The sequence below is a fragment of the Monodelphis domestica genome, chromosome 1, assembly GCF_027887165.1.
Source record: "Monodelphis domestica isolate mMonDom1 chromosome 1, mMonDom1.pri, whole genome shotgun sequence".
Classification (NCBI taxonomy): Eukaryota; Metazoa; Chordata; class Mammalia; order Didelphimorphia; family Didelphidae; genus Monodelphis; species Monodelphis domestica.
Window position 1 is genome coordinate 166789410 of NC_077227.1, and position 14767 is coordinate 166804176.

The 14767-nt window shown below is 36.5% G+C and overlaps 1 protein-coding gene across 1 annotated transcript in view; it reads left to right on the forward strand.

Annotated features, from left to right (window-relative positions):
• ADAM10 (ADAM metallopeptidase domain 10) overlaps positions 1 to 14767 on the forward strand; it is a 140681-nt gene that overhangs the window by 58782 nt on the left and 67132 nt on the right. The window contains exon 4 of the mRNA XM_007479669.3: positions 13211 to 13369. Coding sequence (XP_007479731.1) covers positions 13211 to 13369 — 159 coding nt within the window. The remainder of the gene's footprint in view (positions 1 to 13210; positions 13370 to 14767) is intronic.

Sequence of the window (14767 nt, forward strand, 5' to 3'; positions counted from 1 at the left end):
ATCTTATTTAGTGGGGGCAGGTTGATGTAGTCATATCTACACTTTAGGCAGCTATGTAAAGGATGAACTTTAGAATGTGTGAGGTTTTTTGAGGAGGGTATTACAGTAGTTGTAATCAAGATTGTAATAGGGCCTTAACTAGTGTTGGTAGCCATGTGAGTAGAGAAAAGAGGATAACTGTGTGAGTGTGAAAGTGTAGAAGCAACAATATTGGATAGCAAGTTGGCAGTACGGTGAGTCAGTGAGCAGTTGAAGATGATATCAAATTTTCCAGCCATGGTGAATTAAAGAATGTTGTTGCTCATGATTGAAATAGTGAAGATGAGAAGAGGTATTTGGGGGTTTTTTTTTTTGGTGGAGATATAAGATATTTCATTTTAACATATAAAATTCCGAGATATTCATGGAACATCCAGTTTGAAATGCCCAATAGGAAGTTGTTGGACCTTTGAAGAGAGACAGGGGCTGATTGGGGACTCATCTGAATTGTGATATAATCAACCCAGTGAGAGCTGATGAGGTCACTAAGTGGGAAACTGTAGAGGTAAAAAAAGAGTTAGAATGTCCATGATGGAGCTTTAGCGATCACTCTCAGGGATCATATAATCATGAATTATTACTGAATAATGATTGAAAGTATTTTGAGGATCAGCTAGGTGCCTCAGTTCATTGAGAACTAGGCCTAGAGACACGAGGTCCTGTGTTCAAATCTGGTCTCAGATCTTGGAACCAAAACAACATAGTATTGATTTTGAGATGGAAATTAGTTTTGTTTTGTTTTTTTTTTTTTAAGAAAAAAGAGAGGGGGCAGCTTAGTGGCTCAGTGAATTGAGAGTTAGGTCTAGAGATGGGAGGTCCAAGGTTCAAATCTGGCCTCTGAAACTTCTCAACTGTGTGACCCTGGGCAAGTCACTTAACCCCCATTTCTTAGCCCTTTACTACTCTTTTGCCTTGGAGCCAATACACAGTATGTACTACAAGAGAGAAGGTAAGGGCTTAAAGGGGAGGGGGGGGGAGAGAGAGAGAGAGAGAGAGAGAGAGAGAGAGAGAGAGAGAGAGAGAGAGGAGTATCAAATTCTCAGAGAGAATAAAAGTGAGGATAGCATGGTCAATAGCATCACTGTCGATAGGTAATGAAGGATGATATTTGAGAAAGATTTTGTAATTAATATCACTGGTAATTTTAATTTGAGGGAGATCAGAAGCTAGTTTTGTCTAGGTTTTAGAATAATCAGTTGAGAAAGGCATTTGATATATATTTTATGATTGTGATATATATATATATTTCACACATATATATTTGATATATAAGGAGAGAATATGATAGCTTGAAAGATTGTGGCCTAGTAAGGGTTTTAATAAGTTAATAAAGGTTTTAAGTTGTGTGTGTGTTTTTTTAGACTAGCAGAGAAGTAGCCAATAATTGATGGATTTTAAAGTTGAATGAGAAAGGAGAAGTTATTAGGGGCAGTTCACTGAAGGAATGTGGAAGAATGATATCCAAGGATACATGTAAAAGAGATAACAAAGAGAAGTGGCACTTATTACCTTTGTGAGGGCAGAGAAGAGAAGATGAGGGAGCTGAAGGAGAATGTCTCACTTTTATTAGTCAACTAAGGCAAGAGTTGTCAACTAAGGTAGAGAGGGTATGGAGATATGAAAAATTTGAGGAAGAAATGATTTGTAATGCCTTTTATGGGGAGTAGGACAGCCAATCAGAAGTAAAAAATATTGCCTTGCTGTTGTGAATGTGTAGTTTAGAATAGATGATATAAACTTGTAATTTATTTTGTATGGTTTCTTGACTTTCTCCAGATTTAGTAGCATATGATTTAATTTTGAGGAAATAGATGATGGGAGTAATACATACTTGACATTTGGAAAGGTGCAAGTATAATAGGTTCATAAAATAAAGAGATTTGAGGGTAGAGAGTAGTATAGAATTGGAGCTAGTGAATTTAAAGGTATTGTCAGATTTGGAAAGAGAGCATATACTGTAGCTACAGCACAATGTTGAAAGTCATTGAGAATGAAGAAGTTTAATAAAAGCAAAGTATTGGAGAGAGATTCAATTAATAAGAATTTTTGATCACATGAAAGCTTTTCAATTTTTGATCATGAAAGTGAAATGCTTATGTGGAAGAGTTTGGAATTAGAAGTAGTAAATTTAGAGAACTGAGTAGTTTGAGGAACTAGAAATTTGGTGGGTGAGTGAAGATTGAATTAGCCAACATAATATTGGAGGTATTGAACCTGTTGATGGGGAAATAGAGGGAAAAGGTAGAGAAAGGAGGAAGGGAAAGAAGGTAGCCAGCTGTTCCCCCTTTGCTCCAGTAGGGAAATTGACCAGACTTTTCTTAACTATACTACAATTATGCTAGGGAATTAAATGAAACCAGACTCTAGGGATAGTTAGGTAGGTTTATTGGGCTAGGAAAGTAAAGGTTTGGGAAAGCTAAAGAAAATTTGATCTTTGGCAGCTATGCAGGAACCAAAGGCTCTTTCCTGGGAAAAAGCTTCTCCAGAAAAGGTGCTTCTGCAGAATAGGCCCTCCCAGAAAAGTGTGCTTTTCCAGAAAAGGCACCAAAACCCCCACTTCTCTCTTCTTTTATATCTTCTCAGACACCTCCCACAAAGGAAGTGGGATGTATCTGAGGAAGTTAGGGTAGAGTTCTGGGAGATGTAGTCTCACAGGGTTCAGAGCCATTTTAAAATGCACAAACCTCAAAATAACCTATAAACTTTCCAAAAGTTAAACATCCCTGCAAATAGAGTTGGACTTGCCATATGATAAAGTTGAGAGAGGAAACTTGATAGCCCTAGTGCAACCTTTCTAATTCCTTACATATTTTAAGAAGTACAAGAAAGGACAGTGGAGCCATGATGGCAGTAGAGGAAGCACTCAACTGAGCTCTCCGACCGTATCCCACCAAACAACTTTAAAATAACACTTTGGATCAAATTGAGGAATTGTAGAGCTGACAGAAGGTCAGGGTTAGACATTCAAGAGAGATATATGACAAGGGGGTGAGAGGAGATGGAGACTGGCCTGGAGCCCATGTTTATGCAGCACCAATGGTGACAACAGAAGCAACAGCCGCATTGGTAGCTCTCCAGCCAGAGATGGTAAGGGGTCCTGGCAGCTATTCAGAAAGTGAATAAAGACAACTGTTGTGCTAGTACTGAATGCAGGGAACAGATGCTCTTTGGCAGATCCATTGCCTATATACACTTCTGGGTGACAGTTTAAGAGCTAAGAGGAGCACTTGTCAAGAGGGAGAAGGTGCTCTGAGGAACAGTATTATGTCCAGTCTCAAGAAAACATGGTTCCTGAGAAGTAATATCTATCAGTTGTAATCTCAAGGGATCAGTGACTCTATGGATTAGAGAGCAGTGATCATACCACTTTGGGGAAGCATAAAAAACTTCCCAGACCCTCAGAATTAGTTCTGAATACAATAGTAGGGGAAAATCTTTTTTTTTTTAACATTATTTTATTTGGTCATTTTTAAACATTATTCATTGGAAACACCGATCATTTTCTTTTCCTTCCCCCCCTCCCACCACCTCTCCCATAGCCGACACTCAATGCCACTGGGCATCACATGTGTCCTTGATTCGAACCCAATTCCATGTTGTTGGTATTTGCATTAGAGTGTCCATTTAGAGTCTCTCCTCAGTCATATTCCATCAACCCCTGTAGTCAAGCAGTTGCTTTTCCTCGGTGTTTTTACTCCCACAGTTTGTCCTCTGCTTGTGGATAGTGTTTTTTCTCCTAGAATTAGATTGTTCAGGGACATTGCATTGCCACTAATGGAGAAGTCCATTACGTTCGATTGTACCACAGTGTCTCAGTCTCTGTGTACATTGTTTTCCTGGTTCTGCTCCTTTCACTCTGCATCACTTCCTGGAGGTTGTTCCAGTCTCCATGGAATTTCTCCACTTTATTATTCCTTTTAGCATAGTAGTATTCCTTCACCAACATATACCACAATTTGTTCAGCCATTCTCCAATTGAAGGGCATCCCCTCATTTTCCAATTTTTGGCCACCGCAAAAAGTGCAGCTATGAATATTCTTGTACAAGTCTTTTTCCTTATTATCTCTTTGGGGTACAAACCCAGCAGTGCTATGGCTGGATCAAAGGGCAGACAGTCTTTTATCGCCCTTTGGGCATAGTTCCAAATTGCCCTCCAGAATGGTTGGATTAATTCACAACTCTACCAGCAATGCATTAATGTCCTGACTTTGCCACATCCCCTCCAGCATTTATTACTTTCCTTTGTTGTCATGTTAGCCAATCTGCTAAGTGTGAGGTGATACCTTAGAGTTGTTTTGATTTGCATCTGATTATAAGAGATGTAGAACATTTTTTCATGTGCTCATTTATTTATTCATTCATTTATTTATTTATTCATTTATTTATTTATTTATTTATTTATTTATTTAGTTATTTAAAAACCCTTACCTTCCATCATCTTGGAGTCAATACTGTGTATTGGCTCCAAGGCAGAAGAGTGGTAAGGGCTAGGCAATGGGGGTCAAGTGACTTGCCCAGGGTCACACAGCTGGGAAGTGGCTGAGGCCAGATTTGAACCTAGGACCTCCCGTCTCTAGGACTAGTTCTCAATCCACTGTGCTACCCAGCTGCCCCCTCATGTGCTTATTTATAGTTTTGATTTCTTTATCTGAAAACTGCCTATTCTTGTCCCTTGCCCATTTATCAATTGGAGAATGGCTTGATTTTTTGTATTATTGATTTAGCTCTTTGTAGATTTGAGTAATTAAACCTTTGTCAGAGGTTTTTATGAAGATTGTTTCCCAATTTGTTGCTTCCCTTCTGATATTAGTTACATTGATTTTGTTTGTACAAAAATTTTTTAATTTGATGTAATCAAAATTATTGATTATACATTTTGTGACTCTTTCTAAGTCTTGCTTGGTTTTAAAATCTTTCCCTTCCCAAAGGTCTGACATGTATACTATTCTGTGTTCGCTTAATTTACTTATAGTTTCCTTCTTTATGTTCAAGTCATTCATCCATTCTAAATTTATCTTGGTGTAGGGTGTGAGGTGTTGATCCAAACCTAATCCCTTCCACACTGTCTTCCCATTTTCCCAGCAGTTTTTATCAAATAGTGGATTTTTGTCCCCAAAACTGGGGTCTTTGGGTTCGTCATAGACTTTCTTGCTGAGGTCATTTACGCCAAGTCTATTCCACTGATCCTCCTTTCTGTCTCTTAGCCAGTACCATGTTGTTTTGATGACCACTGCTTTATGGTATAGTTTGAGATCTGGGACTTCCTCCTTCCTTTGCATTTTTTTTTCATAATTTCCCTGGATATCCTTGATCTTTTGTTCTTCCAAATGAACTTAGTATTGTTTTTTTCTAATTCAGTAAAGAAGTTTTTTGGTAGTTCAATGGGTATGACACTAAATAAGTAAATTAATTTGGGTAGAATTGTCATTTTTATTATGTTAGCTGGTCCCACCCATGAGCAATCAATGTTGTTCCAATTGTTTAGATCTAGTTTTAACTGTGTGGAGAGTGTTTTGTAGTTGTGTTCATATAGTTCCTGTGTTTGTCTCGGCAGATAGATTCCTAATTATTTTATATTGTCTCGGGTGACTGTAAATGGAATTTCTCTTTCTAATTCTTGCTGCTGAACTTGGTTGGAGATATATAGAAATGCTGATGACTTATGCGGGTTTATTTTTTATCCTGCAACTTTGCTAAAGTTGCTAATTATTTTGACTAGCTTTTTGGTTGATTCTCTAGGATTCTTTAAGTAAATCATCATATCATCTGCAAAGAGAGACAAATTGGTCTCCTAATTGTCAGTTTTAATACCTTCAATTTCTTTTTCTTTGATTGCTACTGCTAGTGTTTCTAGTACAATGTTAAATAATATAGGTGATAATGGGCATCCTTGTTTTACTCCTGATCTTATTGGGAAGGCTTCTAGTTTATCCCCATTGCAGATGATTGCTGATGGGTTTTGATGTATACTGTTTATTATTTTTAGGAAAGGCCCCTCTATGCTTATTTAGTTTTCATCTGAGGATTTTTAATTTGTTCACTTTCTAGTTTTTTAATTTGCATGCTCAATTCATTGACCTCTGCTGTCCCTAATTTTTTAATATATGAACTCAAGGATATAAATTTCCTCCTGAGTTCTGCTTTGGCTGCATCCCATAGGTTTTGAAAGGTTGTCTCATCATTGTCATTTTCTTCAATGAAGTTATTAATTGTTTCTATGATTTGTTCTTTAACTGATTTTGGAGAATCATATTGTTTAACTTCCAATTAATTTTTTATTTACCTCTCCATGTTCCCTTACTAATTATTTTCATTGCATTGTGATCTGAGAAAGTTGCATTTATTATTTCTGCTCATTTGCACTTGTTTGCAATATTTTTATGCCCTAATACATGTTCAATTTTTGTGAATGTACCATGTGCTGCAGAAAAGAAGGTATATTCTTTTTTGTCCCTATTTATTTTTCTCCTCATGTCTACTAACTCTAATTTTTCTAAGATTTTATTTACTTCTCTTACCTCTTTCTTATTTATTTTTTGTTTGATTTATCTAGTTTGGATAGAGGATAGTTCAGGTCTTCCATTAGTATAATTTTTCTATTTATTTCATCATTGAGCTCTTCTAGTTTCTCCTTTAGAAATTTGGATGCTATTCCATTTGGTGCATACATGTTGATTACAGATATTTCCTCATTGTCTACACTGCCTTTTATCAGGATATAATTACCTTCTCTACCTCTTTTAACTAGATTTATTTTTACTTTGGCTTTGTCAGATATCATGATTGCGACTTCTGCCTTCTTTTTATCACTTGATGCCCAATAGATTTGGCTCCATTCTTTTACTTTCACCCTATGAGTATCTACCTTCCTCATGTGTATTTCTTTCAGACAGCATATGGTAGGGTTTTGTATTCTAATCCACTCTGCTATTCACTTGTGTTTTATGGGTGAATTCAATACATTCAGATTCAGAGTTATGATTACTAGTTGTGTATTTCCCAGCATTTTGATTTCTACTCCTGTTCTTGCCTTTTCTTCTTTCACTATTTCCTTCTGTACCACTGTTTGTTTTTAATCAGTCCCCCCAGTTCCCACCCTTATTTTACTTCCCTTTCTACTGCCTCTCCATTCTTCAAATTAATCCCCCCACCCCCTCCCTCCCTTTTACTGCTTCCATCCCCTCCAGTCTGTTTGTTACCCTTCTCCTCCCCTATAGGGCGCAAATCTATTCTCTGCCCCCAATGGATTCAATTGTTCTTCCCTCTTTGGGTCAATTTCAATGCACGTAAAAGTTGAGTATTTCCTGTCTCTGACCTCTTTACTCTTTATAAATTTACCCCCATTTGTTTCTTTTCCCATTTCTTTTAATATTAACCTATTTTTATGCTCTAGTGTTATATATATATGTACATATGTATGTATACCCATGTATATGTATTAATGCATGCATATATCTATATACCTATTTTTGTCTTGTCCTTTCATCCTATACACTTTGTCACTGTTCCCTCTAAGTGTACTTCTTTTTCCTGCCCAGGTAATAACAACAGTTTTTAAGAGTTACCAATGACCTCTTTTCTTTTTTTTTTTTTAAACCCTTACCTTCCATCATCTTGGAGTCAATACTGTGTATTGGCTCCAAGGCAGAAGAGTGGCAAGGGCTAGGCAATGGGGGTCAAGTGACTTGCCCAGGGTCACACAGCTAGGAAGTGGCTGAGGCCAGATTTGAACCTAGGACCTCCCGTCTCTAGGCCTGGTTCTCAATCCACTGAGCTACCCAGCTGCCCCCCAATGACCTCTTTTCTTATAGGGGAAGTTTTTTTTGTTTGTTTTTCTTTTTTCCCCTCTTTTTTAATTACTTTTTGATGATTCTCTTGAGTTCTGTGCTTGGACATCAAATTTTCTTTTCAGGTCTGGTCTTTTCTTTATGAATTCTTGAAATTCTTCCATTGTGTTGAATGACCAAACTTTCCCCTGTAAGAATGTAGTCAGGTTTGCTGGGTAGTTGATTATTGTTTGTAGACCTAGTTCCCTTGTGTTCTGGAATATATTCCATGTCTTTCGGTTTTTCAGTTTGAATGCAACCAGATCCTGTGTCATCTTCACTGTGGTTCCGTGGTATCTGAATGACTCCTTTTGCAGCTTGTAATATCTTTTCTTTGGTCTGATAGTTTTTGAATTTGGATATAACATTTCTGGGTGTTGTCAGTTGGGGATTAAGTACAGGAGGTGATCTGTGGATTCTTTCAATCTTCACTTTTCCCTCTTGTTCTAGGATATCGGAGCAGTTTTCCTTAATAATTTTCTCTAGTATGATGTCCAGGCTTTTTCTTTTGTACTGGTCTTCTGGTAGACCAATGATTCTTAAATTGTCTCTCTTTGATTGATTTTCTAAGTCCTCTGTTTTGTGAATGAGATTCTTCATATTTTCCTCAAATTTTTCATTCTTTTAGTTTTGTTTTATAGTGTCCTTCTGCCTTGTGAGGTCACTTAATTCTAGTTGTATTCTGGTTCTTAAAGACTGGATTTCATCCTTGGCTTTTCGGTCATCCTTTTCCTTTGGTCTGATTTTCTTCGGTGGTCATCTTTCATCCTCTTTACCTTGTCTTTCATCTCTTTTTTTCTCATCTTTCATCTTCTTCTTCACCTCTTCTTTCATCTCCTTTGCCTCATTTTCAGCTGGTTAATTTTGGCTTTCATGACACTATTTTCTGTTTCCAGATGATTTATCCTAGTTCTTAACTTCTTTTCCCTATTGTCTTCAGCCTCTCTTAATTTTGTTTTGAATTGCATTTTGAGTTCTTTCAAAGCCTGTATCCAATTTGCTTGAATTTCTGATTTTTCCTTTGTTGATCCCTCCCCCTCTGTTTCATTAACTCTTTGCTCATTACCTGTGCAGAAGCTGTCTATTGTAATTTCTTTCTTCTTTTTCTGTTGTTTGCTCGAGTTTACCCCTTCTTTGCTCCCTGTATTTGTCTGTGCTCTTGCTCCTCTCATTTTTTTTGGTTTTGGGGCTGTCAGTCTCCCCTCTTGGAGCTTTGTCAGATCTCTTGGTACAGTCTCTAGGGGAAGAATGTTAGCTTCCCTGTCCTCTGGAGGCTTTTGATCGGATTAAGTTCAACTGGGTTGGGCTGTATGTGCTGTGAGGAGGAAGACTCCAGGAAGGCTGGAGCTGCCCAGGCTCTCTCCAGTTCTCTCCAGCTGCTTCTCTGCTGTTGGCAAGGTTCCCTAGTGCCTTTGCCCGCCCTGAGGTTCCTGTCCTTGTGGGAGGCCCTGCACACCAGGGGGGTGAGGGGTCCTGGCTTCCCTGAGCTCTGAGGAGTCCTGCTGGCATTATGTTTAACTGGTTTGCTCTGGCTGTGCCCTGAGGCAAAAACCTCTTGTGAGACTGGAGCCAGATGGATTGACCCAGCCATGGGGTGCCCCATCTCTCCCTGGCTGCCTCCCCGCCGCCCCTGCTGATCGCTTCGAACCCAGCACCCCACTGCTCAAAAGGTAGACCCTCCAAACTAGCACCTTTGTCCTCCCAGAGGTTCCTGCTGCCGCTGGGGGCTCAGCACTCTGGGTTGGGGGGGAGGGGTCCTGGGATCTTCCTTCTGCCTTTCCCATAGACCCGAGTGTTCTCAGATTCCGGCTTTTGGGGGGCGTACCTTTTGATTTTAGTCCAGAAGGAGGGTTCCCCTCCTCTACCTGTTGTTAAGTTTGAATTTCAGACCCCTAGGAGCATTCAGTTTGTGATCAGTAAGGAAGGGTTTTCACAGGTCTGAACTTTTGCTGCTTCTAAACCCCCATCTTGACTTCTCTCAGTAGGGGAAAATCTTGAATCTTGGGACAGACCTGCCCTTCCCCAAGCAAGAACAAAGTCCAATTTGAACATTAAAGTTCAAAGCCACGAAATGGAAAATGGAGAAAATGATCAGTAGTAAAAATAACCTGTCCATAAGCAAGGATGATCAAGATATAGTATTCATAATGCAATGATGTCAAAAACAAGTATAACCTGTGCTTCACATGGATAATAGAACGCAATTGGATGTAAGCCTAAAAAGAATTTCTGGAACACCTAAAGAATGATTTTCAAAAGCATTAAAAGTGGCAAAAAAAATTGGGTTAAAGAATTTGGAATGAGGGAAGAAAATTATATGATGTCAATTAGACAATTGGTAAAGGAGGCACCAAAAATACTGAAGGTAACACCCTAAAAAATGGAATTGTTCAAATAGTATAAGAGGTATAAAACTTCACTAATGAAAATAACTCTTTTAAAAAGCAGGATTGGCCAGGTGGAAAAAGAGGTAAAAATAGAATTGGGCAGGTAAAGTTAAAAGAATGAAAAGGTAGAAGAAAATGGGAAATATTGCATTACAAAATTACTGGCCTGAAAATAGATTGGAAAGAGATAATTTTAAGAATTACTGAAGTACTTGAAATCCTTGATTAAAAAAAGGAACTAGATGTTATCTTTCAGGAAAGTATGAAGAAAAACTTCACTGATATCCAAAACTAAAGGATAAAATAGAAATTGAAAGAATCTACTCATCACCACCTGTATAGTAATTAAATGAAAATGAAATTTAAAACTTTCTGGAATTTTAATTTCTTAGCCCGATTCCAGAACTCTAAGACAAAGAAAAAAATTATTTAAAGCAGCCAGAAAGAATTCATTTTAATATTGTGGAACCACAGTCAGGATTACACAAGATTTAAGAGTTATCTTCTTGAAGCATCAGAGGACCTGAAATGTGATATTCCAAGTAAAAGAACTAAGCTTACAACCAATAATCCTGTTCTCAACACCAAATATAATCATTTAAGGAGTGGAAAAAAGCTGATATTTAGTGAAATAGAGGACTTCTAAGCATTCTTTTATTTTTTAAAAAAATTTTTAAAAATTGATTAATTTAAACCATTTTTCCAGGATTACAAAAATCATGTTCTTTCTCTTCCTTCTCCCCATCTCCCTCCCATATCCGACACACAATTCCACTGGGTTTTACATGTGTCTTTGGTCAAGACCTATTTCCATATTATTGATTTTTTCACTAGGGTGATCTTTTTGGGTTTATAACCCCAGTCATATCTACATTGCCACATGTGATCAAGTAGTTGTTTTTCTTCTGTGTTTCTAGTCCCACAGATTTTCCTCTGAATATGAATAGTGTCCTTTCTCATAAGTCCTTCACAAATGTCTGGAATCATCATTGGTGTTCTAAGCATTCTTCATGAAAAAACCAGAACTAATTAGAAAATTTGACATTCATACCCAAGACTCAGGAGAAACATAAAAGACCTCAAAAGTGCAATTGCTTGCCTTCTTACTGGGTTGGGGAGGGGCAGGACAGAGAGAATGAATTTGAAATTCAAATATTAAATATTATAAAATTTTATATGTAAATTGAATTATTTAATGAAAAAATTATTTTAAAAAAGTACTAGGCGAAATTTTTCGTCATTTTGGTTGTATTCTTTATGGAAGACTTATTAAAGAAAGGAAAGAAGCATACAGAAAGTTACAATCTGTACCAGTGTTGGTCATATCAGTATTAATGATGTCACAGATCTAAACAAATAAGTGCTTCATAAAAGGAAACTAGTTCTTTTAATTGAATTCTGAAAATTGAGTTGTAAATACCTCCTTATCTTTATCTTTTAAGTTGTGCTAATAGTTTAATATAATATCTCTTTCCTCTAAATATCACATTTGGAGAGAAAGCTCTACCCACTCAAAACATGTTGGGTGGTTGTTAGGAATAAGAAAATATAACTGTCACTTTCAGATGAAAATATGTCATACAAAATACAAATGTATTTTCCTTTTAGTTTTTTTATAACCTTCATATGTTTGAGTCCATTGGTAATATTGGTTTTTAGAAATTTTGAAAGACATCTTGAAACAACGTGGCTCTTTGGATATGCCTATAGTGTTATTTGATTTTAGAAACACTTGCATATGAATTCTATCTTTCAGACTTTGTAGCTCTGTGATACTGAGAAAGTAAAGCCACAATTTATATTTGTTTCTGATAAACTTTTTTGATATTAATATTAAAATAAGTTCTTCATACACAAATGAGAATAGGAGGATGAAACACTAAGTGAATAATCGTAGATTGATATCATTGAGATATTGAAAAAGTGAACAGAAAACCTCCATTGCAATAGATAGGGAAATCATAGTTCTTTAAAATTATTAAAATAAAATCTGTTATGTATCATAACTTTTATTCAAATTATTTCTACTTGACATACTATGAATCAATGTTTTGCTGCTGTAAGAGAGGGAAGTCAGATTTAGCATGCCAAAGAGCAACCCCAGTGGGGAGAGGAACAAGGAAGACAGAGAATTCCAGGACAGAACAAAAGAGCTGAGAAGATTCAAAGCAGTTACTTCACTTCTCTTTGGGAGCTCCTCAATAGTGGTTGGTCCAAGAGAAATCTCTGAGACAGAAGACCTCCAGAGCATTAACCACTTCTCATTGAACCTAAACCCCATGGATCCAGTTGGAGATAAAAGGAGTGGATGGGACTTATTATAAAGCTATCCACCCAAAGAAGACTTTCCTCTCTCTACTCCCTAAAGTTATCCTGAGAACTTCATGCTACAACTTGGGTAGATAGAAATCAGGACAGGGATTACAGCTGACCAAGGAAGGTCAGACAAATGGCCTGAACCTCAGGATGTGGGGAGGAGGGTCAGCTGTTGGTTCTTTGGGATCTCCTATTTCCCACTTCCCTTACTCAACAACCCTATTCTTCCTGTCTTTGTGTGTCCCTTTTAGAATAAAAGAATTATTCTTTATGGATCAGGTTGCCTGTCACATAATACCCAAGAAGAGATCTGAAGCTTGGGGAGGAAAGCTATACTTTCTCCTCAAGGAGGGAAGATTCAGCTTCAGTCCTTGACTCTACACTCAACTCAGACATTGAGGGGACATATTCTGTTCCTCCAAAAGACAACTTGTGCTGTCTTCACTGGGGGAAGAGAGGGGAGGACCAGTCTATCCCATCCTCTCCATCTTCTGGGTCCATCCCACCCCTTTTATTCCTGAGAATCAAAGTAAACATCCATTACACTGATTTATTTTTATGTAAATTTAAGAAAGAATTTTTTTTTTTTAAGAAAAGACTATCTTGATGTGAGCATAGTTTGGTTTATCTTCTCTTTAATAGGTGAAGAAGGAACCTTGAGTCATGGGTCAGTTATTGATGGAAGATTTGAAGGATTCATCCAGACTCGTGGTGGCACATTTTATGTTGAACCTGCAGAGAGATATATTAAAGACCGAACTCTTCCATTTCACTCTGTCATTTATCATGAAGATGATATCAGTAAGTACTTTCATACTATCAACTAACCTTAAAAAGAAATATTTTTCCAGAACACAAAAAGTTATGGCATAGTTATGTAGAATTTTAAAAGACAAATAGAGCTGTAGCTCTTTTTTCTTTCTATAGCTGTTAATTAAATAAGAAAATAATTTATATTATAGCCCTTCTTTAATGAATACCCTTATGAAGACCAATGGATACAATGAAAATTTCTTTTGTCAGTTTCTGCCTCACAGGTTTTGCTGATTGGGGTATAAGAAATAGTATTTCCACTAAAAAAATTTATATTACTGATTAGTTTTTACAAGTTTACATTAATTCACAATAATTTAAATGATGTGTTGTTTTTTGTGTGTTGTACTGATTATAGATCACCATCACCATCTTCATATACAAAATTTAGCATATATTAGCTAATTACTTGTATAGTTAACTTTTATTGATTTGAAATAAATTTTTTCTTTGGAAGCATATTTTTGAAGATTTTCTGTTTTTCTAATATGAAGGTTCTCTGAACTCTCATAATACTCTATGATTTGAAGGACTGGGTTTGAATCCTGACTGACTTTTTTTATGATGTTGGGCAAATCCCTTAAATTCTGGGCTTCATTTTCTTCCTGACTCTAAATTCTACAATCTCATATTGCACTTCAATGCAAAATTTGAGGCAGACAAATTTGTATCCATATATTATTTCTTCTATTAAATTTTATATAAAGAAAGAATATGTGACTTACTCATCTTTTTATGTATCTTATTTTTTTTAACCCTTACCTTCCAACTTAGAATCATTACTGTGTATTGGTTTTAAGGTAGAAGAGCAATAATGGCTAGGCAATGGGGGTTAAGTGACTTGCCCATAGCTAGGAAGTGTCTTCCATCTGTAGGCCTGGCTCTCAATCCACTGAACCACCCAGCTGCCCCCTATCTATCTCATTGTTCAGCATAATGCCCTGTATGAGTAAATAATACTATTAGTATTTCTTTTTTAGCATTTTGAAGTAATGTACTTCTTGTCTGATGAAGCTCTGAATAATAATGACCTGATAGAATATTTAACCTAGGGCTCATTTAAGTGTTTTATTAGAAAATAATTTTTTCTCTTATTTTTTAATATTTGTACCCTAGATTTAGTCACTTTCAATAAAAATATTTAAAGAATATACACACACCAAAAGAAAAGAATGGGGGCATAGCTTAATGTGAGAATTTGTTTCTGTTTACGTATATTTATTATAATTACATACTTATAACATATATCAAAATATTAAGTTACATGTTATGTTATAAGTAAAAATAAATGGTAACTCAAAAATACACAAAATTTTATTTTTTTGAAGTTTGTTTAAAAATATATTTTTGGCTTTATTAAAATAGCAAAATGCCCTTTAAATGTCT